At 48.8% G+C, this 25,559-nt stretch overlaps 1 protein-coding gene across 10 annotated transcripts in view; it reads right to left on the bottom strand.

The window, feature by feature from the left end:
• BRD4 (bromodomain containing 4) overlaps positions 1-25,559 on the bottom strand; it is an 81,687-nt gene that overhangs the window by 24,013 nt on the left and 32,115 nt on the right. For 5 of the 10 annotated variants that reach the window (XM_049707976.1, XM_049707973.1, XM_049707980.1 and 2 more), the window contains exons 2-8: positions 19,081-19,365; positions 10,071-10,389; positions 6,203-6,340; positions 4,932-5,067; positions 3,012-3,301; positions 1,967-2,332; positions 960-1,082 (exon numbers count right to left, since the gene is read on the bottom strand). In XM_049707976.1, coding sequence (XP_049563933.1) covers positions 960-1,082; positions 1,967-2,332; positions 3,012-3,301; positions 4,932-5,067; positions 6,203-6,340; positions 10,071-10,389; positions 19,081-19,190 — 1,482 coding nt within the window. In that variant the 5' untranslated portion in view covers positions 19,191-19,365. Of the gene's footprint in view, positions 1-959; positions 1,083-1,966; positions 2,333-3,011; positions 3,302-4,931; positions 5,068-6,202; positions 6,341-8,475; positions 8,548-10,070; positions 10,390-19,080; positions 19,366-25,559 lie in introns of those variants that run through there. The other 5 variants (XM_049707978.1, XM_049707979.1, XM_049707981.1 and 2 more) reach the window with 4 other exon arrangements.

Raw genomic sequence — 25,559 nt, 5'->3', positions numbered from 1 at the left:
TGAGAAAGCCTGGTTTGAGAAAGGCCCACCCAGGTGCCAGGAGAGGACCTGATGCAGGATGTGTAGACTGGACCTGTACCTTGTGACAGCAGGTGGCTCAGCCCACAGTCTGCTTTGACCCTGAAAGCAGAAGTGCAACGTGGGACCTTGGGGAGAAGAGGCTGGGAATTTTTATTATGTGTAATTTCAAATAATAATAAAACAGATTATAACAGTACTAAATATCGACTTTTTTCTCCATAATTTTTAACTCCTCATTGTTCTACTCAAATATATGTCTCTGTTTAAATTTGGGTATATGCTTTTCCTTTTTTTTTTAAATAGAAAAAAGTGGAGTTAGTTCACATATTTATGCTGTAATCTGCCCCTCCCTTCCACCCATGTGTGCACTCCACAGCGTACATCACCCAGAATCAACTTGAAGGGGTTACGAATCCCACCCATTAGTGCATCATGGCCACACAGAACATCTAGAAGCAGCCACCCTGGAGCGGGAAGGCAAACAAAGGCTTTCAAGGCTCTGGTGAAGAAATGTCCACAGTTGGGCAGTTACTTCAGCTCAGAACTGTGACAAACTGTCTACCTGGCAAGAGTGTCCCTCGCCGACTTGAGACAGGTCTGTTTTGGAGAAGAGGTTGGGCCATGCACAGGACACGCACTCTTCCAGCCAAGGGCAACCGAATGCAGGGGGGTGGGGGGTTTTCAGTGGAACACCCCAAAATCCAAAATGCCCAAGACCATAACCAACCACCCTGCTTTAATTATAAGGAAATAATCCTAATGTAAAATTTATGTGTTATCCTGACTTTAGTCCACTCTTCCAAAGCAACATGGCATTATACCAAAGCAAGTGACAAAATCTGCCAAGGCCCATAGTGGCCTGGCCCACCCAGGACCCCAGCCAGCCTGCTCCTCTGCAGGATCCCACACCCGGAGCTCCCCCAGAGCCTCACCTGGAGCTTGCGGGCCATGGCCACCACCTCATGGTCAGGAGGGTTGTATTTGTAGCAGTTGGAGAACATCAATCGGACATCGGCACCAAATTCCTGAGCATCACGGTACTCACGGGCCTCCAGTTTAGACTAGAAAGACAGGACGGGTCCTGGTTAGCCGTGGCTGCCCCTACTCCAATGGGGAGGTGGCAGCAAGGAGGGCTGCCTGTAGGAAGGAGCAAGTCAACTTCTCAATGGCTCTGGGTTTAACCCAGACCATAGTGGGGAGAGGTTATCACCCCAGTTCTCAGCACCAGGTGGACAAGGAGATACTCCAACACCAAGTCTCAGGGCGAGGAACTGCCCTGCTAGCATCCAAACCCACCCACTGTGCCTGGCTAAAAGGCACGTGGACAGAGAAGCCACAGAGGTACTGCTTAAGCCAGAACTGCAAAGGGAGGGCTGGGCCCAGTTCTGACTTGGCCTGTACTTGTCCTGGTGACATCGGACAGGGCTGGTCAAAAGGAACACAGCAATGTCCCCTGCTCTGCCCATCCCACGTTTGGGCAGGCTTACTCCACTCTCAGAAGGAAAAAAGTGCCAAAAGGCTTAAAATAAACAAAACCAAAAAGGCCTCAGAATACTACAGTGAAAATGCCAGCACTTGTGTGCCCTTTACTAAGAGACACCAAGGCCTTCTTCATGACATAGAGCCTGGCAACGTCACCACTCCCCAAACTCTCCAGGAGCATCTACCGAGTGAAGGTATCTATGGGCACTGGGCCTCAAGGCCACAAAAGGGCTCATCTTCAGATGAGGGAAAGGGCAGCATTGCTGTCTGTGACCAAAATGACCACATGATCTCAGATGATGTCCCCATAATCTCCAGCAGGGGGCACTGGGCTTCCCTGGGCTGGTGAGAAGAGCCTAGACAGCTAGTAAGACTGGGCCCTCCTCTTGGACAGGCCTCAGAGGTGCTGGCCTTCCTTGTCCCGGGGAGCCTGTTCCCCAGCTCCAGGGGCACACCCACTAACCTTGATCGTGCTCATGTCCATGGGGTGCTTGATGATGTCACAGTAGTCATGCAGGCCCAGCGCCTCCACGTCCACGGGCTTGTAGAAAGGCCAGGCGTAAGCTGCGTGCTTCTTGGCAAACATCTCCTTGAGAATGCCACTACAGCACTTGAGCTGCTCTGAGACCTTGCTGCTTTTATCTGGCGCTGGGTGCTGCTGCGAGTCGGGAACATCCTTCTTCGGAGGCTTAACAGGCCGGCTGCTCTCCCGCCGGGGGCCCACCAGCTTGGTGGTCTTGGGCTCCGGGGGCAGTGAGGGTGGCTCGTGAATGGGGTCGATGGTGGTGGGGGTGGTGGTGTCCGCTTTCCTCTTAACCCCCTTCTTTGTCTGCCGAGAGCACAGGCGCGATAGGCACGGTCAGAGGCAGCGGCCGGCACAGCGGGCCCTCAGGGTCACTCCTGAAGCCAGGTCCTTTCTAGGGTCTCAACACTCACAGGGAACAGGGCCCAAAGGTAAATTCCACAGGTGAAGGACTGAAGACAGGGAAACCCTGTCCCACCACTCTGTTCTGCAGCTGGGACAGGACCCTGCCAGTGGCAGGAGAAAGCACACAACTAAGTGTGGGATCTGCTCACCAGAGGCCAAAGAGACTTTTGAAAGCAGTTTCCTACATGCCAGGGACCTCTCCCACAGCCAACCTCTGTCACTCTGGCCACCCATGGGAGGCACATTTCAGAGACTATTTAGACAGCATCTGCAAATATGCAGTCTAAATTAGAAATGGGAAGGGGGGCAGCAACCCCCTGGGAGGTGTTACACAATTATGGGATCTGTGGGTCAGCAAGACAACAGCTTTTAGGCTGTGCTGATTTAAACACAGCTTGATCCCCCCAGGTCCTAACTACCCACAAGTGCCCTGGGAGCCAGAAGCATCAGCAAGGATAGGTGACTGTCTTCTGTAAGCCTCACTATAATGGAGTGGAAGGGGAGGCAAGGGTCACCTAGCTGAGGTGACCGGAGTCAGCCAGTGGTCAGGCTAGGCCACACACACGCACAGGACGCTCACCTTCACAGGCTGTGGGGTGGCCGCGATGATGGGCGGGTGGCTCTGCACAGGCTGGGGGGCTGGTGCGGGCGGGGGCAGTGGCTGGGGGGGCACCGGTGGGGGCGTCTGCAGTGGCTGGGGAGGTACCACTGTCATGACAGGGGTCTGGACGATGAGGTCTGGGGTGACAGCGGGGAAGGGGTGAGGTGTGGCCTGCACGGGTGGAGGATTCTGCTGAGGGGTCTGGGTCTGCGGAGGAGTCGATGCTTGCGTTGTGTTTGGTACCGTAGAGACGCCAGGTTTTGCTGTCCCTACCAATCATAAAAGGGACAGGTGGTTAGATGCCATGTCTGCATGCCGGCTGACCTTGTGGGGACACTGCCACACGTGGCAAGCACACATCGGCGTGGGCATGGCACACAGTGTCTCTGTAACTATTTGTCTAAGAGACAGAACAGCCTAAATACCTTGGACCTCAGCCAAATCTGTCCATCTGTCCCAGGGGGCTCTGAGAGCAGTGGCACACCACATTCCACACTTCCTGGGGTGTCCTGGCTCCAAGTCCTGACTTGGGGACTCAGGCACAGAGACCCCTTCACGAGCATGAAGGCTTGAGCCAAAGGCACAGGAAACACACGCTGAGAGTCAGCACCAGGACAGTGACAGCAAAAAAATGCTCCTTGGTGCTTTCAGGCAGAGCTGTCCTCATTCCCAGAAACACTGCCTTCTGAGTAAGCATTTCTGGCAGGGGGACGGAATCGGCAGCCCTGGCCAAGGTTTCTGGAAATTGGCTACCCCCACCTCTCTGAATCACAGGGGGAGGCTGGACGGCTGCTGCCCTTCATGACCGGCTCAGACTGCCTCCCTGCAGTTGTGTGGGTGAGCCGAAACACACGAGGCCCTACATCCACCCCATGTAAAGACCAAACCCCTTGTCCCAGGAAGGGAGGATGGGGCGCCTTGGTCGTAAGGATACTGGACGCCTCTGGGCAGGTTCTATGGCTAAGGGGTGACCCTCAAGACCAGCTCTCCTTGGCTACCCCTCAGCACTACAGGGGATCTAGCCAACCCCCTCTGCTCCCATGAAGCCACCACTTCCACGTGGGATAGGAAGTCACGTGAAAGCCCACTCCTTAGAGAAGCAAACAACTCACAGCACAGGCTACCTTGCAAACATCACCTTTCTGCAGCACGGAGCTGCGGATGGCAAGATGCAGAAGGCAGCTGTTTAAACTTTTCCTAGACAGAAACATTTCATGAGTAGGCTACTCCCTACCAGCTGGCCTTCGGAATCCCGTGTCAGGCTTGGGGGCAGGGGTAGGTGCTAAGATAGACAAAGAGGGCTTGACTTCAGAAGACTATCAAATAGCAGACATGGCTCCAACACAAGTGTATTAATAAATAATTCAAATAACAAACCTTAAGGCTCTAGGACTGGAATATTAATTAAAACTGCCCTTGATCAGGTTAATTTATCTAAAATGAAAAACAAAGACTGACTATAGCACTGGTGGGATGAAGAATTCAAATAATTTAAAAATGCTTTGAAAAAGTTGTACTTTCTTTTTAACTGAAGTCCATCAAAAAAGGCTAGGCTCAATTTTTCCTACTTTGCTGGAGGGTCACATGGTCATATGACCCTCTGGGCTGGTTCCCCTGATGAACCTGGCCTCACCATACCCAAACAGCAACAAGGCAGGGAGTGTATAATATAGTTGTCTTCCCACCACTCCCAGTCTCCCAGTGAAATTGGAGAAGGCTGGCAAAGACTAGGGAGAAATAAAGCCAATTTCCCTGCTTTACTGTTCCCCAGTATAGCCCCAAAGCAGCTCACTGGGGCTTGCGGAAATGCCCATTTCACACTGCTTTATGGGTCCCCACTTTGCCACAGGCTATTTCAGTGTGAAGCTAATAGTGCTGGGGACACGGAAGGTACCCTACCTGCTTCTTTCCTCCCACGTCCTCTTCCTTTTGCCTGGACTATCATGATCTCAGTTTCTTCAGTGGGCAGTTCGTTGATTTTTTGCAAGAAGAGCTTCTCCAGAGCTTCTGCCATTAAGACTATGTCATCTCCAGGCTAAAAGAGGAGACACATGTGGTGAGGGTTGGAAAGCCCTCCCCACCTTTCTAGACAGAACAAGAGCTCCCCACCCTATGCCCCAAAGTGTGGAGCATCATATTCAGGGTCCTTCCCCAATCTAAACCCTAAAGGGTCAAAACATAGCTATCCTAACTGGCATCATGGAAGCTTCATATGCCTGCAGGTCTGCTGCCTCTCTAGTCTTTTAACCTCTGGCTTGAGAAACCATCCCAATGCCTTAAGTATCTATCAAGCACTGCCAATCACACACAGGGGCCCTCCTTGCACTAGAGCCTAATTATGTCCTTCGACATAATGCAACTTCACTAGAATTATTTGAATTACACAGGATTTCTTGCCATAGATACATGAACAGGGCTCCAATAATGTTCCCTAGTATATCGCCAAAGCAGCTCACTGGGGCTTGGGGAAATGTCTACTTCACACTGCCTTATGGGTCCCCACTCTGCCACATGCTGTTCCCACTCAGCTCTAAATGGAGAACCTCATCTGTCCACATTTCCCTTAAACCTAGTGGTGAGAGCTGAGACTTTAAACAAATGATCTGGCTTCAAGGCACAATCGAGCTGAATGGTTTGGCTACTGGGTTAAGTGATATTTATGTCTACATGTAAGACCCTGTAAGGGAACACTTGATTCTATGGCCATTAGCTATCAATGGTCATGTCCACAGTTCCAGATGCGGCGGGTGGGCCCCACTGTACCCTCTCTTATATTTAGGTTTCTGTTTGAGCACACCTTTGTACAACTATATCTTGGTAGGTTCCTTCCTGACAATTTGTGTCATCCAAACAGACTTTTTAATGCGTCGTCACTGTCCTTTTCACACCTTCTCTACTAGACATGCTCAAGAACCAAAGTCCCAAGGGTATCAGAAGCACACGCTTCCAGCTAACAAGGACAGCTTAGAAACATGACCAAAATGTTTTTGGCCTCAAAAGAAACACACCCAGTCACAGGCAAAACCAGCGGTCCCATTTACCTCTGTCGCCAATGGCCTCCTCTCGTTGGACTCTGATCCCACCTGCACCCAGCACCCCTGCCCAATGGATTCCAGACATGCCCACCTCCTCCTTTACCTTCTCCTTCTCTATCAGCCCCCACATCTCACCTTGTTGTAGATGTAACAATTTGTAAACATAGTGTTGAAGTCCTGGATACATTCCTGAGCATTCCAGTAATAGTTGTTTTCCAAGCGCTTCTTTATTGTTCCCATATCCATAGGTGTTTTAATGATCTTATAGTAATCCTGGAGAGCAGAGAGAGCAAAAGGCCAATGTCACCTCTGCAGCCATGCAGTACTCACAGGTGGGCCTGCAGATGTCACTCCAGGTCACTCTACAGACATGCAGACCTAAGCTCTTCCATGGTAGCAGTGAGCCATCTCATGGGGACCCCAAGATAAAGTGGATCAGGGAAGGATTACTAAAAGCTGGGTGGCAATTTAGAGAAAAAATGTGCAAGTTTGCCAACTGTCCTGTCTGGGAACAGGCTACGCTGTCTTAACTGAGATCTATGTTTTCCTCTATTTTTTTTGATGTTAAAATATCCTTTCATTTTTAGTAAGTAATGCGGAAAGCATACAACCTTTAAAAAAAAGTGGTTCTTATCTGGTAAAATAACCCATGGTAATTTCTACTTTCTCCCTGCTTCAAATTTTCCACATCAATAAAATGCAAAATCCTACAGAACCAGCATTCAAGCCCACCCATAACAACTGGATCCCTTGCTTCCTGTCACACTAAAGAACCAAGGAGCAAAAGCCTCTACCTTCAGTTCATCGCACTTCCATTTCTTTTACCTGCAGTCTACCACTAAGGATCCACTAGTATCTGGATACAGTTCAACAACTAACCAGCTTAAGTGCCAGATGAGGAATCAAATGGACTGCCCTCACAATCCTTAGTAAAAACAAAACAAAAAACACCACACAATCCTCCCTGCCCCCTGCCCCCCGACCCCCCACCCGGCAGCAGACCCACTCCTCAAACCTTCAGATCTTACTCTACAAGTGCTAAACAGAAGAAGCCAGACGTCAGGTGTGGATGTCCTAAAGCCCTTCAAATCAAACTCTCTTCTACCATCATAACTTTTTCTAAATCTAAACCTACTCTAAAACCAAACGCTTATTTTTAAAATCAACCACAGGAAGAATTTGGGGACAGATCAGGCAGTGCTCAGGTTTCCAGGTGGAAGGACCACAGAGAGCCAGGCAAGAAGAGGGACCTGCATACAGCCAGCCGGCCCCACTGAGAACCACATTCTCTGAAGCTCCCACAATTAGACTCAGGTGAAGTTATCAGAACCAAGTCCAAGGGGAAGCCTGACAGCAGAGGGGCAGGCCTATGCTTTAGCAAGCACCAAGGTCCTGCCCAGGAACAGTGGTGGACAATACTGAAAAGGTGAGCAAGCGGTGTGAGGTTCTGAGTTGCTCTGACAATCATGAGAAAGGAACAGAAGCCACTGGCATACACATAGGGCTGGCGAAGATCACAGCCCTGCCCAGCCGCAAGGGGCGACTGAACCAGACTTTCTACGTTACATTTGCTCTGACCACCTTTCCCAAGAGAACCAAGTCCAAATATATCTGCCCCAGGGAAAATTTAGATTTTATTCCACGGCCAAAGGTCTACTTAGAATGGTGTCAGGTGCTTGAATTGGCCTCAGTGTGTCAAAAGTGGTTCAAGGCCCAACAGGATAGCGGTTGAGGACAAAGTAGGAAGGAGGAGGTGAGACGATGACAAAAGAGGATGGGGGCTGGGAAGACTGAAAGGGAGACAGGGGTTTAGGGGCATGACAATCCAATTGTACATGTGTTCTGAATGAAAGAGGCACAAGCATTCTAATAAGAAGCCCAGCAAGGAACAGGGGCCAAAACACAGGTAAAGATCTGGAAGGCATCAGAAAACAGAAAAAGAATGAACCCTTTTTTGAAGTGGCCCTATTAATATTTCCTGGAGAAGGGGGTGTCCCTGGAAAACTGGGCATTAGTATGACATTGCTCCCAGCCAAACAGCCCTGCCCCACCCCTCAGGGTTAGCCCCTAGCTCTCCCACCTCTCTTCTTCCTACATCAGAGCTGCTGAGGGTGACATCTAGTCACACTGTGGCCCCTGGGGAGCCTGGCCTCCACTTCAGAGAATGACCTCAAACTCCCAAACCCCTTGGCCTAACAGACTACCCACCCGTGTCTGTCCTGATGGCTGGGATGCTGTCTTCTCAGGATCTCAAGCCCCCCAGTTCCCCTTAGTTTTCACCCTCTCAGCTCTCCTTGCCTCTGCACCCTCTGCATCTTCCTGTAACAAACCAACCCCTCCTCCATCTGGCCCTGCCACGCTTTCCCTTCAAAGCCAAGTTTCTTGAAATGATGGCTTCACATCCTCACCTTCTTATTCACACCGTCGCGAATCTGGTTTCTACTTCTGCGTCACATCTTCCTAAGGTCACCAATGCCCTCCTAAAGGCCAACAGTAGGGTCAGGTCGGAATCCTCATCTGTTTGACCTCCCTGTAGTCTCTGACGTAGAAACTTGGGGGTCTGCTCTCTGCGGTTGATTCTCCTGGCCTCCCGCCTCCCTCCAGTGCTATAAGAGCTGTGGGCCCCCCTTGGATTCCAACCCCCAGCTCCTTCTCTCCCCATTCTTTGCATTTGCTCTGGGAAGGTCACCTCACCTGTGGACCCTGCAGGGCCCAGCCCATTAGCCCAGCTAGAAACTGGTACAGCAAGCTCTCCCAAGAGACTCCCCGCAGTGACGGGCTCGCTGCCTCTACTCCTGATTGTGGTCAATGATGAGAGTGACCTCTGAAGTGCAGATTTGGTGAGGACCCTTCTTTTGTTCCCATACCCTTTCCTCAGTTGGTTCGTGACCCAGACCTGCAGCTCCCCCTCCTGACTCTCTTCCCCTGAGTGCATATGATGGGTATTCAATGGACAGAGAGTACCGGCCAGCTGTTACAGACATAGCAACTTTCAAGCAAGGAGAAGGTCACACTGGTGTGTCCCTCCTTCTTGAAACCGGACGCCTGGCAGAGGCTGAGGATCCTATACCCATGCAGCTCTAACTCGTAAACCCACGTCTGGGTCAACTGTAACAATCATCTGATTCCAATTCCCTCGCCCAGGTCAGTGTGTGGGATTTGGCAAACAGCAGAGGGCAATTTAAAGACAATTAGTCCTTGATGCTTTGAAGAAAGGAAAAAATTAACACATTTATCCTGTTTGCTCCCGAGGTTCAGTTAAAGGTACAAGCTGAGTTTCCAGAAACATTTGCTAGGAATGTGGGCAAATGGAAAGCTCTCAAAGGAAAAAGGAGAGGAACAGGGGTACAAAAGAACAAAGGCAAGTGCAGCATGGCCACAACAAGGCGGGCAGGTGTGAGGGGGTGTGCAGAGGCAGCCAGAGGCAAAGCTGCACCCATACTCCCTCTCTCCATCCAGGCCACCTCCATGTACTTGGCTCCCTGGGAGTTATTCTACTACCTTTCCCTGCCCTGTGCTCTGGGTGATGATGACAGCACCAGTACCAGAAGAGGTACTGCAGCAAGCCAGTCCCTCTCACAATCTGACCAACCACGTCTGCTGAACCTACTGGGCCAAGCGAGCTGACCACATCTGAGGAGGGAGGGCCCGGACCACCAAGTGACCCCACTTTAGCTCCCTATGGAATTGAAAGGCAAGCTGCAAGCAGCCCTCTACCCGTTTCAACATCTCTACAGAATATTTCCCAGAATGCTAGTATCAAAGAAACCAGTTATTATTTAGGCCAATGAGCACGTTTTCTCTCCTTCCCCACTTCCATTCATCAGGACTGCTGAAACCACTCAGTCAAGGGCCTCGTGCGTGCTGGAGTTCAGAGCTGGACCTCGCGCTTTTCACAATGACTCCAAAGGCATCTCCACCCTCCCGTAAGTCCACCCTCACCAGGAGCAACACAGGAGGAGACCTGAGGACGGCAGCCCCGGACCCTGCCCAAGTTACTCACAGGGAGGTTTAGCTTGACGGCATCCACAGGCTGCTGGAAAGGCCACGCAAACTGGTGTTTCCATAGTGTCTTGAGCACCACTTTGAGCAGATATTGCAGTTGGTTGGTCTGCCTCTTGGGCTTGTTGGGGTTGGAAGTCTCCGGGGGAGGGGGGTTGGTGCTGGCTGTGTTGGCTTGCTGGGGTTGGGCCTGGGCCTGCGTTGTAGACATTTGGGTAGTTTCTAGTCCATCCCCCATTACTGGCAGATTTCTCAATCTCGTCCCAGGGCCGCTCTCCGCAGACATGCTACTGATCCCATCACATTCTTCACTGGGCACTCTACAAGGGAAGAGAAAAGCTACCATCAGAGACCAGGCAGCAGATGGGTGCCACTCACAATGACACATCCCCCAGGGCTGTGGCCTCCAAAGGCTGAGCTCCTCTGGTGAAGACTGATCAGGTTGGCTGGGGAGACACTCCATGCACTGACTAAAAGGGCCCCAGTGAGTGTGCTCCTCAAAGATTCATCATCCAGTAGGGAAGAGAGATCAGGTACCAACTCCGAGGGCCGGGACATGGAGTCTAGAGTCAACCAGGAGCTGGAAGGGTCTGTGGGAGCTATGGAGTTCACAGGGAAGTGGGTACAATATGCGACAAACCAAGTTTTCACATCTGAGAGCTTTTACGGGACACTGTGTATGAGAGAGGATGATTTGCAAGCCCCAAATCATGTCGTTTTCATTAAAATTCTTATTTGTATTTGTGGTTCATGAAGCATCTAGCCAAGTGAGTAATTCCACTTGGTGAGTGGGGGCCAGGCAGGACGGAGCAGGAAGGCCAGGCTGCCCACTCCTGACTAGCCCACGCAGTCCACTGCTGAGTGCTCACGCTTATGAAGAACGTTTTCTTGGTAACTTAAATAATATGTTTGCTGATTACAGAAATACCACAAGGTAACTGTGGTAACATAAAAATGAATCCATACTTGACCTACTGTTCTATTAACCAGCTTTTCAAAGCTTATTTATAAAGGTGTAGAGGGGCACCTCCTGTGATCCGCTAGGGGCTTGGGGGTGGCACATGAGCGTCCCCCCTCCATCAGTGCCTTATTAGCACTCTGTCCTGTGCACTGCCCTCAACAACACCTGCTTCAAGACACACCATGAGCATCACTGCAAGGGCGACTTTGTGCACCTGTCCAGTTATTCTAACAGGACAACCACAGGGCAGTGGGTTCATGTTTTTAATGTCAAACTGTCCCTCAGAAACACACTAACCCAGTGGTCCCCAACATTTTTGGCACCAGGGACTGGTTTCGTGGAAAACAATTTTTCCACGGAAGGCGGGGTGGGGGTGGGGGCTGGGAATATGGTTCAGGTGGTAATGTGAGAGATGGGGAGAAACAGATGAAGCTTCACTTGCTGGCCCGCCGCTCACCTCTTGCTGTGCAACCCGGTTCCTAACAGCCCGCGGACTGATGCTGGGGGTTGGGGACCCCTGCACTAACTCACCCCTTACTCAGAATGTCGAGTTTCTTCACTCTATTAATGAGAAGAAACATCTGCTCAAAAGTACTGATCATCTGCACTTTTTGTGCACTATTTTTCCGACACCTTTCTGAGGGCAAGAAAAAGGAATGATCAGTCCCTGCAGGAAGAAAGATTGAAAGTAAGCTAGGAGCTGCCTGCATGTAATGAGCAACTCCAGTAATAAACCTAGGAGTTCAGTGAGGGTAAGAAAACCTCTGTGGCTGACGAAGTCAGGCAAGGGCTTAGGAAAAGAGGGAAGATTTTTAGGACCACAGGAGCTGGTAGGCAGAGGGCACAAGAAAAAACACAGCAAGCTGGCTGTCTCTGTCACAGCTTTCTTTCTGGAACACACTTAGCACATACTAGGCACTCTAGTTGCTGATGAATTACTTTATAATTCAGTCCAAGTGTAATTTGAAACAAGGTTCTCACAGTGGTTTCTGTAAATGCAGTTCCAGCAAATTACCGAATTTTAAAGCACAAGGGAGAACTTGCTATGTAAAAGCAACTCAGTGGTGAGTTCATCATGGGGGGCTGTGGAGAGCTGGACCTCTTGGCCCGAGGCCTGACAAAACTGACATGGCCAAGGAGATCGCTTTCCTTCCAGGGTGCTCTGGTTGATTACAGGTCTAGCTATCAAATGGCCAGAGAGCACACATGAAGAGAGTGCTGCCCCAAGGAAAACGCTGCCGCAGGGCGGGAACCTGTGCAGGAGCAGCCCATGGCCACTGCATGCAAAAGACTCTGGATCTTAGCAATTGTCCAGTGCTGGAGGAAGGGCGTGTTACAGCAGTGTGAGTTAGGTGTCTAGATGTGGTCTTGCATCTGATGCTAAACTTAACTATTTAATGATGTCCAACTGCTTTCAAGATGCCAGCAAGAATTTAGAGTTTACGCCCTCCCAGGTAACTCCCAAGACCCAAGAGGGAAGGGACAGCTCCTATGACAACTTCTAAGTTTTCTACACGGAGAACACCAGCCCAGGAAGAACACTTACAGGAAGGAGGGTTTGTAGGTGCAAAGCCGATCCCTGGTACCTCTCTTGCACACACGGTGCTAGAGATGGGGAAGGGACACCCAAAGCTAAAACCAAATGGGCATCTGGCATAAGAATGTGATGGGGACTGGAGGTGGAGACTGGCTGGCCAGCAGCCTGTGAAAGCATCCCTGAAGCCAAGAGAGCAGTGTGCTAGGAGTTCAGGACCACGAAGGGACATTTCCTGAAGCAACTTAATTTGATGATGGGTTGATGAAACTTTGCAATAGCACAACAACCTCGAAGGAGCACTGTGGACTACAATAGTTTCCAAAGGCAGACATGACTGGATAGGCCTGCTTCAGGCTCTGGGGATACAAGGCACTTTCCTTTTCCCATCAGGGGTACTTCTGGTATAAGTATGGCCAGAACTAAGCACCATGTGGTCCTGGGAAGAAGTGTCATGCAATGAATCAAGGTGGGACAGAGGGGATGGAGGTGCTACTGGTGGAAGGGAGGTACATGAAGTGCACCTGGCTGGGAGCTTGGAAAGGACAGGGTGGATCCTGGAGCCCTGACTTGAGTAAACATACCCCAAAGAAAGCAGGATGAGGCCACATACAGATCCAGGGAGAGGGAGCATCCAAAGGCTGGGATAAGGTGTAGAATCATCAGAAAGGGCTTGCTCAGAGAAGAGAACAGAGGGAAGAGAGAACAAGGGGCTAGGCTGAATCACTCGACTCTGAGTGTAATGTGGGAGGAAGGGAGGAATCTGGCTGAGAGCATGTCACTGCTGACCTAAGGCAGGATGTGAGGGTAGCCTAAGGAGGCGACAGAAGGAGGCAGTACCTGGAAGCTGCGTTTGGCTGTGCATGGAGCTTTGCAGACAAAAAGCATGCCTTCATTCCTAAAGTGACTGGGCAAGGAAAAGAGAAAAGATTTCTCCAAGTTATGAGGTTTAGTTGATAAAGAGTGGGACCTCAATCTCAGAGAAGCAGTGTCTATAGCCACCTGCAGAGTGACATGCTAGGGCTCAGGTGGGGCCATAGGAGGGTTCACAGAACCGTGTCCCTGAAGCCACCAGGGAAGCACAGACTGCCTTTAGGTAGATGGCATTTAATTACTTACTCCCCTCTTTTCATTTCTTTTTATTCTCCTTCCAGCATTGACAAGGAAAGTCCCTGTTTGTGCCAGTGTGAAAGGTTGTGCTCAGAGGTGTCAGCAGACGATACTATTATTTGGATGGAATTTAACATCACTGTTTTGTTCTCGTGGTTTTGTTTTGTTTTTTTTTTTGCAGTACGCGGGCCTCTCACTGTTGTGGCCTCTCCCGCTGCGGAGCACAGGCTCCAGACACGCAGGCCCAGTGGCCATGGCTCACGGGCCCAGACACTCCGCGGCATGTGGGATCCTCCCGGACCGGGGCATGAACCCGTGTCCCCTGCATCGGCAGGCGGACTCTCAACCACTGCGCCACCCAGGAAGCCCTGTTCTCGTGGTTTTAATTTTACTGATATCTATGTGTGGCTCCTGATTTAGCTTCCTTTCAAAATAAAGGTACTATAAACAAAACAGTAAACTCATTTAAAAAAAAAGAAAAAAATCCCCAGTTAAGGATGCAAGTATCAAGACAGGGAAGGACAAGGATAAAGTGGGAGTGGTGAGGGCAGCCTGGCCTGTGGCCTCACTCTGTGACCCTCTCCAGAGGAGAGCCAGCCAAGACTTACTGCAGATTCCAGGTGGGGAAGCCAGTGGGCTAGAAGAATTTGTAGAAAACTGCTGGAAGGAGGGAGGATGGAGAGGCATCCACAAGATGGCAGAGACTCTCCCTCACAAACCCTCCATAGGTAAGTGGATGGGGACGATCATTTATTGGGCAACAACAGAAACTGGGGTTTGGGGCTAGTAAGACAGAAGGGGGAGACGGTGGCCACAAATCAGATACAGAAAGATACAGGATATGCTGAGTGCTTGGACACAAGTATTGACAGAGGGGCAGCACCACAGAGAAGGAAATATGTCACTGGGGTTTAAGGACACCTGGAGTCGTTTGGGAGAGGGGTTTTCATGCAGCAGGATCAACATGTCCAAAGGAGCAAAAGGGGATGAATGTAACTCTGGCTCCATCAGGAAGGGAGTCTTGGATGTGCTGGAGAAGCAAGCATGGGAGGGAGGGTGGCATTAAGTGAGGATCTCATTAAGTGAGGATCAAGAATGATGTGCAGTTTGGTTTCCACTACTAGAGGTCTCCTAGAAAGCAGCTCAGGAATTACACAGCCAAGCATGTGCCAGGTGAGCTATGGCACACAAAGGACAGGAGCAGCCCCACCCTGAAGGAGACGCTCTGGCCCTAGGACAGTGGAGCTCTGTCAGCCACAAGGACGCAGGTTGCTGGGGGGAGGGAGGGGAGTGAGACAAGCCCATCCCACCAGGAGGAAGCAGCCCCATAAATTTCCTATTAAGTAATGACATTCTGGAACCCTTCAAGCAGTGTCCCCGAGGCAAGCTGAAATCAAGGTAAATGACTTCTGGAGCTTCCGGGCTGGGCTGTGCCTGTTCTCTCTCCAAATGGACTCTCAGCAAAGCCAAAGGATGGAGGACTCTGGACACAATCACTTTCCTTCACCTTCAAGCCAGGCCCACATGGGCCCTTGAGCCAAGGAAGCTGAATTTTCTGCTCAGAAAATGAACAGACCTTTTTCTACAGAAAATCTGACCCTTTAACTTTGTCTTATCTCTGCTTTAAATCACTACCTCTACCACAGAGGCTAAAACACCCTTTTTAGCCTGCCAGCTCACATCTGACAGTGACATTTAAATCCTCACAACTCTGAGATTGCTTCTAGCCTCATCCTCACTTTAAAGATAAGGAAACCAGGGCACAGAGAAGTAACTTACCCAGGAAGTGGAAAGATAGGCCACTTCTATGGGCTGCTGTGGCCCATAATTTGACATGATTCCTGGGAAGTTTCAGTTGAGCTTTGAGAAATCCCCATTTGTGAGCTGAACATGCACCCCCAGGAGCGTCCAATGCAAACATCCAGGATGGGCTGGCCCATCTTAAGTAACATGAAAAACTAAGCACAAGACCCACATACTTGTAACAACTGAGGTCAATTTATAAGGAAAACAATTGCTGGAGGTTGCCAGCTCAAATGAGAAGGCATGATAACGTGGTTTTGACAGATGAGATGGGATCCATAAATATATCAGTTTGTCTTACGATGCTCTGAGGACAACCAATGACAGGTGACACCCATGGCCCCAATGTGAGGGATCATGAAATACGAAAACTGAGCCATGGGGATAATCATGGGATGCTTTGGACTTCTGTTCTGTACCCACTTGGGGCCCAGGCAGGACTCGCACCTCAAGAAACCACACCCAGACAGTCTGTAGCTTGCAGCTCAGCCCTCCCAGGACTGTGGGCAAGTAAACTCCTTGGGAAACTTTAAGAAGCCATTCATGCATATTGCAGCAAAACACCAGAATCTCTAGTCTGTTGTGGGCCAAGAAAGAGAGGCACTGGTGAGCAGCGCTATGTGAAAGCCACACAGGACGACTCTTCTAAGGCACAGATCCAACTGGGTTGACACCTTGGGTAAATTCTTCCCACAGTGGTCGCCTCTACCCTGCACTGTCCCAGCCCCTGACATCAACACTCCGAACAACATGGTGGCCACAATGGGCACCTTCTCTGTCACCTTCATGCCTTTCATTTGCTGTACCTGGTGCTTCCCTGATCTCTGTCTAGTGACTCTGATGGTCAGCCCCCCACACACACACCTGGGAGCCCAAGGGCAGGGCCATCTTTACTTTTCTCTTGTCCTTTCAGTACACAGCAAGTACTCAGTGAACAACTCAGGGGCTACAGTGACCACACACGATTGTCACCCTGGGGCTTCTAGCTCAATTTCAAAGCTCTGGAAAAGGAAATCAGCTCACAGTCTCACACGGAAAATTGCTCAGCCAATGCATCTCATCAGAGCTACATGCCAGGCTTAGGGACTCTGCAGTCGACATGATGTTCTTTGAGTGATTAAGCAATACCTGGGTGAGTATTGTGAAAAAGAATGGCAGGGTTGCTGTGGCCATGGACAGAGAGGGTGTGCACTCCTGTGGTGGGTAAGGTAGAGAGGGACAAGGCTTGTGATGGACAGGGGAAGGCACAACTGATGCAATAACACAGGCACAGGTCTGTAAGCAGGAGAGATACCAGTGCATATGAAGAGCTTAAAGGAGGACAGGCAGGATGGGACAGTGCAAGGGCCATGTGACCATGTTGGGCTTTTGTTCTTCACAAGTCCCAGACTGTGGGGTAGGGAATAGTAAGTTCATCCTCAACTATACCTGCACACAGCAGCACGCTGTTTACAGGTGCAAAAGATGGGATGCGTGGGGACAGAGTTAATCAATGAGGGTGCACGCAGGGTGCTCTCTGTGTGCTCTCAGTCCTACAGGAAATGAATGGCTCTCAGCACCATGGCTCAATGGGGAAAGGAGGCTGAAAACTCAAACTTATAAATCTATCTGCAGATATGGAGGAATTAATTGGATTCTCACGACAAAGTATACCGTCTTCAAAAGTTTTACATCTGAAAGATCCAAATATGCTTTTCCCTCTCTGTTTTCACACTGATCTGTGGTCGAGGTGGGAGCCAGCAGGTACTGTGTTGAGATAGTTGAACGTCAAGGGACAGGAAGAGAATTTCACCTATTGTTTCCAACCCAAAGAAGGCTGCATGACCCAACTGTGTGTCTAATTTCTGGATCTACTCCAAACAGGTATCTTACAACATATTCCCAGTTTACAGGAATAAGAAGAAAAAGATGAAGAGACATTAGATGGTCAGTGTCCTGGTTCCCAAACTGAGTGTTGAAGGACCACAGGGTGTTACAGTAACTCAGAGAGGCACTGTGGGAACCAGCAGCACAAGGTAATTCATAATGTTAGACTGCACCATATTCCTTTCGACAGTATCATATCTTACAAAGCCTGAATTTAGGTTGCTGTGATAAAAAGCAAACAGTTGGCCCTTGGTGTCTGCAGATTCAACCAACAGCAGATCAAAAATATTTGGGGGGAAACATTCTAGAAAGTTCCAAAAAGCAAAACTTGAATTTGCTGTGCACTGGCAACTATTTACAAAGAGTTTACACAGTGTTTACAATTATTTATATAGTGCTTACATTGTATTAGGTATAAGTAACCTAGAGATGATTTAAAGTACAGGACAGAGGACATGCAAACACTATGCCATTTAAAAAAAATTTTTTTTTACTGGAGTATAGCTGATTTACAATGTTGTGTTAGTTTCTGCTGTACAGCAAAGTGAATCAGTTATACGTATACATACATCTACTCTTTTTAAGATTCTTTTCCCATATAGGCCATTACAGAGTACTGAGTAGAATTCCCTGTGCTATACAGTAGGTCCTTATTAGCTATCTATATTATACATAGTAGTGTGTATATGTCAATCCCAATCTCCCAATTTATCCCTCCCCTCCCCTTTCGCCACCGGTAACCGTAAGTTTGTTTTCTACACCTGTGACTCTTTCTGTTTTGTAAGTTCATTTGTATCATTTTTTTAGATTCCACATATAAGCAACATGTGTCTTTCTCTGTCTGACTTACTTCACTTAATATACATCTCTAGGTCCATCCATGTTGCTGCAATATAAGGGACTTGAGAACCTGCGGATTTGGGTGCCTAGCAGTGTGTGTCTGTTATGTGTGTCCTAGAATGAATCCCCCACTGATACCAAGGGACAACTGTACCATGTAAAAACTAACGTGGGATAGGAAATGTGGATGGCAGGTGTCTAAGGTTCTGGTTCTAAGGTTTGAGGAGTTGTGCGGTACCCAACAGGCACACACATTCCATAAGGAACTGGCTGTAGTAATCCAAGAATATCATATTTTTCCCTTCAATTTATGTGCCCTCCCCTCCAAAACAGCTATACCATTGTTGGGACATTAGTATTTATTCAGTTGTTTGTATCTAACTACCTAATAAACAAAATTGTTAGGTATTTCCTTTGGCCTAAGATCATGATGAAAAAATTGAGATGCTAATGATGCTGTGAACCAAGAAAGTTTGGGAACCTCTGGGTGTGCTAATGAAAATAAAAATGTCAGTTCTTTTCTTATGTTTATAGACCCCTGATTAAGCACTCCTGCTTTCAAGGATATTGTTTGCTATCATTCCAACTCATCTAAGGACAGATAGTATTTAGCAGCCAACACAATTGCAATGTTTTTCAAATTTCAACAGAAACACTTTCTTTCCTGGAGATTAGGAGGCGAGACAGACATGGGGTAGGCTTGGGTCTAGGCTTCTGAAAGCAAGCAACAGAGGAAAAGAGAAAGGCTGATTCCTGGAGATTCAGTTCCAGTTCTGTCCATTGTGAGAGGCTGACAGTTACACTCTGTACTTGTAGCTCCACCTTAACTCCTGGTGTCCCAGAGGGCCCACGAAGCCCAGTGACCCCACCTTGACTCTGTCCTGTCCATTCATTCACCTCCATCCTAAAGTGATACAGCACGCCGGGAGCAAGATGCAAGGGAAGGCAGGAACAGTGCAGATTAACTGGAAAGCTTCATGAACTCTCCCATGAAATACAGTGACCATACTCAGCAGAGCTTTATGCGAGCTACCAACACACACATCTCTGCTAGGGCCTAGATAAGCTCGCCAGTAGGTAACTGCTGCTTCCTGGGCTGACGCGCTGTACTGAACACTTATTTAATCCTCACAGCAAGCCTACATGGGAGGTGGTGGCCTCATCACCTTCATCTTCATCCTCCTGGCAACAAAGAAACAGAGTGGGTGGTGGTCTGGTCAGCAGAAGGTCACCTAGGGCTGTCTGTCTCTTGAGTGCTCTGCTCCACAGCTGCCTCTGCTCACCAAGCCCAGGGGCAAAGGCCTAGCCAACTGCTGGGCCCAGAGGGTCTGTTGTTTGGCTGAGGGCACCCCACATCCATGTCCTGGCATGTATTAATCAACAGACTTTCCCTTTCTGCAGAAGCAGCTGAATGTCACATGACCCTCAAGCAAGTTCCAAAGAATTTCACCCCCGCAAACAAATCAAAGTCAAGATAATTCTCGCAGCACCTGGCTATCTGTGAATTGGCCCACATCATGGGTAAAATCAGCGGTACACTTCCCTGCTGATGCCATGGAGGGGAGGTGGTCAAGGAGTAGAGACCAAATTATTTATGCTTCCCAAGCAGTAAATGGTCAGAGTGGCTATGGCTTGAATTTGTTTCATGTCAAGAAAAATGCTGGCCAATGCCAGCTGACCCCAGTCTCTCAAGAAATTACAAGTTCACAGTAGCATTCACCCTTCAGACAAAGGAAGACCCTTCCCCATCACTGCAAGGTTCTCTTATAAAGAATCACTTGGGAGGCAAGAGAAAGAGTCTAACCACAGACAGAGAAGGGGATGGGGGACCCTGACTTTGGTAAAAACCTGGCAATTTCTCAATACTAGTCAATCTGCAGTAAATCTTATCCTGTGCTAGGAACATCTTCCTTGAAATGTTAGTTACACTGACTATGGAACACTAATATCAGAAGGTATGTTTTCCTCCTGGTCCCAGAGCAGAAGCTACTTCCCCCATTCACAGTGAAGGCCCGTTCCACAGTGTGATCTGTGTCAGAGGGAAGCACAAACAGGATTACTTTTCCATCTGACCGGCTCAGGCGGCTGCTAAGAACAGTGCTCGTGTCATCAGCCAGACTGACGTGTCTGGAGTCTGGCCAGTGGCTGTGTGCTGAGGCAGCTCTTAGAAGCCTTAATCCTCCTTCATGCAGCTTGTACATGCCCCGTCCCCCTGCCCCATGGACTTGCCAAGCAGGGCCCCATCACCTCAGACTCAAGCTGGCAGCTGCCTTGAACCAGGCGACCCAAAGCGGAGATGAGCTAGCCTTCCTGCTAAGGGTGTGTAGACACACTCTAGCTCTCTGTCCCCCACTGGAGGGAACCAGGCCCACAAGGACCTTGCAGCCAGGAAGACCAGGAGCCAGACCCCAGCAGGCCACAAACCCCGCCCCGTCAATGAGAATTCCAGTCCCTTTGCTTTAGAAACCAATCAGCAGGCACATTAAATTAGGGGCAGTGAAAGTTTTGCACCATCTTTTCCCTATGAAAGTTGCCAGCAGCTGGAGGTACAGTAAAAGGTTCCACCGTGACACACGGCTTACATCATGGTGTTGATGGTTAAATCTGGGCAGACAATGTGTGAATTTAAAATGTTCCTGAGATGGGCATGCAGTTAAAAAGAAAGCAAAACTTTGATATGGGGAAGATCAAAACTACTAAAACAGCAGGGGGAGGCTAATTTTTCCTACAAAGCGCCAGACAGTAAATATACTCAGCTGTGCAAGACATACAGTCTTTACAATTCCTCATTCTACCGTTGCCATATCATGAACGCAGCCTGCTAACAATCTTTAGACAAATAGCTATGGCCATGTGCCGATAAAATTCAGACTGGCCCACAGGCCTCAGTTTGCAACCCGTTCCATAGATTTCTAGACTTTGCGTCAAGGTGAGGGAAATGTAGGTGAGAAAATGCTATGTTAGAAAAGTAAAATGCACAATACAGATGAAATTAGGTAAAGATATACAAGTGGGTGAGTACGTGAAACCATAAAATGAAGTGGGATATGGTGGTGGGTCTGTGGACCACTACACCTATTTACATTTAAAAACCAACGAACTGAGGCTTCCCTGATGGCGCAGTGGTAGAGAATCTGCCTGACAATGCAGGGGACACGGGTTTGACCCCTGCTCTGGGAAGATCCCACATGCCGCAGAGCAACTAAGCCCGTGCGCCACAACTACTGAGCCTGTGCTCCAGAGCCCGTGAGCCACACCTACTGAGCCTGTGTGCCGCAACTACTGAAGCCCACGTGCCTAGAGCCCATGATCCACAACGAGAGAATCCACCGCAATGAGAAGCCTGTGCACTGCAACAAAGAGTAGCCCCTGCTCGCCGCAACTAGCAGGCTTGACTTGGCCTAGTCTCCAAGTTAGAGGCTGGAAGACTGACAGAAATACAGTGCCATTAATTCAAACTCTGCATTCCCACTGACCTAGGTCTCAGGTTGTGCCCTTCATAGGTAAGGTAAGACTGACATTTTCTTCTGGTTGCCTCTTGTAAAGTTATTACTCCTACTTCTCTGTCTGCCATTACTTTTAAACCTTTTATTTTTAAGTGATTTTGTTTTCCAAAAGAGCTGTTCTGGTGTATGCAACACTGAGATTAACCGACACTACAATATGAAATGCCAACAAAACAGGCTATTATTTCATGTAGAAAAATCCTGCTTTGAGAGGTGGACTCCAATATAGCCACAGAGTCATGCAGATTGCAAAGCCAAGGCAGGCAGTGACGCCAGGCACTTCCTCTGCCTAGATGAGAGTTCCCCAGTAGGAAGGAAGCATAGGTAACGATGGAGAACAGAAGAATCTGCAAGGAAGCAAGAATGGGAGATGGTGTTCACTTCGCTAAAGATAAAGTACTGAAGTGAAGAAAATGTCTAAGAGTGAGAAACTAGGATTAACCAAACAAGGCTCAAAGTACAGTCTTGGGTGGCCTGGGTGTAGATCAGAAAGCTTTTGAGAGTGACATCACATTGGTTCTCTGGAACCCTCCCATTTCCAACAAAAGGATAAAATCCAAGCTCATGGTCCTCATGAATGAAATTTAAAACTAGTACAAAAAAAACAACTATGGTGTTTTCTAGCACGCCAAACACCAGGGAAACATGTTAGTGCTGACCTCCAAGCAAGTGGTCAAAGTCAAGCTGTTTGGGAATTTGGGAGGCAAAGAGGAAGGTAAATGAAGTGCAGACGATGAACAACCTCCAAGACCCAATGGGTAGCAGCACATGGGCGAGAGGTAGTTTACTGTCTGTGGCTGAAATGTTCCAGAACATGCCAGCTCACAGGCACACAGTTAGTCCTGCTATGTTTAAGTGGAAACAACATAAAACTGATGAATAGACCCATGAGTGGGAAAGGTGACATTCCAACCAACTTTCCTACAATTTCATTCCCTGGGAAGCAACCTCCATGAGTATGCAAGGCTAACAGGGTGAGAGATATCCCCACAAGAGCACATCATGTCTCTAAGCTTCTCTTCAAAGCAGCAGAATGGTAGCTGAGAGGCAGACTCAAGACTACACTTACTGGGGAAAAAAGGGGCCCAGGAAGATGGCTAACACAAGAGCTTCCAGAGACACCATTATCCTGACATCCAAGTGACACTTCAGCCTTGACCACCAAGACTCCTCACTGAGAGGGAAGGCCTAATCAGCCCCTCAAAGGCCAAGAGGAGACATGGAGACACACCAAGGAGCCAGGAACAGACACATCTATCAAGGACAAGGGCACACACTGACTCAGAGTTTAGAGATGCAGGAGAGCCTAGTTACCTTGATGAAGAGCTAAGGCTTATGGGTGACCTCTTCTTTAATGATATTACCCTCTGACCTTCACTGTGAAGCTGAATTTTAAAAGAAAGATCTGAGAAAAAGAAGGATACATCTGTCATTATCAGGCACTCTCAAGAGGTGGCTCCAGCTAAGATGACTTTTCCTCTTACCTTGCCTCACCTTTCATCAGGTACAGAACCCAAATAACAATGAGAGCTGACAGTGTCTAAACTAGACATGCACTGCCAAGGTTACAGCAAAGGCTGGTGCTCTAACAGTCAAGCAGCCCCAGGGAAACAAGCCGAGTGGCCCTGGCTTCCACACACCATTGACTTCCAGACAGGTGCTTCTCCTCTCAGGTAAGGGCAAGCCACCTCCATGCACTGCAAGGAGGTCCCTGCCCTCAGCAAACATTCAATGTTTACTTTTGCCCTCAGGATCTAACCATGTCAGTTTCAGATGGATGTGTGGATTTAAATAACCAACCTCCTCTAGATCTCAGCAACTTTCAGAGTGCAAAGAAGACAATCAGGGACAAAACTCACACTATTTCAGATGAGAACAGCTAGGGAAGCAAAGAACTTGACAGGGATCTGTTTCTTTGTGAAAACTAATGTTTCTGCTTGCCATTAATTCCACCTAACTCCCACTGAAGTAAATGATCCACAGAGGTCAAGTGCCCCAACTCTGACACAGACAGAAAAGTGGATACAGGTGCTGAAGAGAAAAGGTCAAACACCACAAAGCATGTTTGATCTCTAAGGTGGGGGGTGGGGGTGGGGTGCCCCCCATACTCCCATCCCAAGCCTCCAGCCACTCTGCTCTGGGCAGCTGGGCCTTGCCGCAGGCAGTGGCCACTGGCAAAGTCAGCCCTGTGTGCTGTGCCCCAGGGGACCTCAGCTGCAGCAGAATTTCACAGACTCATATTCTGCTGCACAGCCCAAGTTTACTCCTTGGCAGACATGGTCAGGTCAGCTTGTCCTTAGCATCCACTTAAGAAAACAAGAGTTGCTCACTGGTGAGGAGCTCTCAGCCCATCAGAAACCAAAACCCCTGCCCCAGTACACAGACTATCACACTCCCAATGAACCTGCAGCATTTCCTGGAACTCCTTGCCACTTTTTTATTAAAATCAGGAATAACATTTAAGGGTGTGGAACTAACGTTCATCACACATGAAGCTTCAAACCAAGATCTAGTGCACAGAATGACTGAATAAAAAAATGAAAATGTGTGCACACGCACATCTCAGTGAAAACGCCACCTGCACTCACACTCACTGGGTTTAGTTAACTGGTTTGCAAGCCGTGCACGGGGAAAGCTGGAGACCCACAATGCTAAGCAGCTTGAGGTCCATGGCCCTTCCCTACCTCTCCACATAACTCTCTGGCATTCTATGAGTTCTTCTAGACTCAATGCCCGGCGTGTCTCACCCAGCAGAGAGCAGAGCTGAACTGGGCTGGTGCCCCCACTACCCTCTCTGGGGTCTCAATGTCCTCCCACCAATGATTCCCATCTCTCTGTGCTGCTTGGGACCTGGGACAAAGAGCTACACAGAAGAGGAGCAGAGAAGTGTTCTCCTCCCATGTAACCAGTAACGTAGATGGGTTGCCACGTTCCTCCCACCCCCTAGAAGCCTTACGCAGATGAGAGATTCATCTGGGCCCCTTCCCTCCACCAGTCTAACACTTAGTGGAGAAGCAAAGGCTTCAAGAGGTGTGCCCAGTGTCAAGGGCTCAGAGACCCCTAGGCCTTATTAGGACAGGACAGAAATGAGAAAGAGAATCCAGCTGAGAATTCACCAAAAAACAACAGGGCCCAAAGTCTTTAGGAGCCTAGAAAAGGAAGTCAGAGGAGGACCTGGTGGAGGGTGGCAATGCAGGCTGCTGCACAGAGGAAGAGATCCTTCACACTTGTACTATATCTACATGTGCCTGATAGAAATAAATGTGATCAGTCAAGTGAGTTAACAGTATATTTCACTGAACCCAATATACCCAAAATATCATTTCAATGTGTAACCACTATAAGAAACAGACATTTTACTTTTTCATACTAAATGTCTAAAATCCATGCGTACTCCACACTTTCAGCACATCTCAATTCAGGAGCTAACTTTTCATTCAAAATATTTGCTCTGTATGTAGATTTTATAAAGTTTAAAGTTAAAAAAGTAGATTCACGGACTTCCCTGGCAGTCCAGTGGTTAGGGCTCTGCACTTCCACTGCAGGGGGCATGGGTTTGATCCCTGGTCAGGGAACTAAGATCCCACGTGCCACACGGCGTGGCCAAAAAAAAAAAAGAAAAAGTAGATTCACATACCCAAGATGTTCCAAACATACTTCAATGTTCTCCAAAACTAAATGGGCATGCATTTTAAAATCTTAATTAGAATTCAATAAAATTTAAAAATTCAATTCCTCAGTTCCAGTTGCAACTCATCATTTTTTTTTGGTTTTTTTTTGGCAGTACGCAGGCCACTCACTGTTGTGGCCTCTCCCGTTGCGGAGCACAGGCTCCGGACGAGCAGGCTCAGCGGCCATGGCTCACAGGCC

This window comes from Orcinus orca, chromosome 3 (genome assembly GCF_937001465.1).
Source record: "Orcinus orca chromosome 3, mOrcOrc1.1, whole genome shotgun sequence".
In the NCBI taxonomy this organism is placed as follows: Eukaryota; Metazoa; Chordata; class Mammalia; order Artiodactyla; family Delphinidae; genus Orcinus; species Orcinus orca.
Note: the sequence above shows the minus strand (reverse complement) of the source record. Positions and strands in the feature narration are given on the sequence as shown.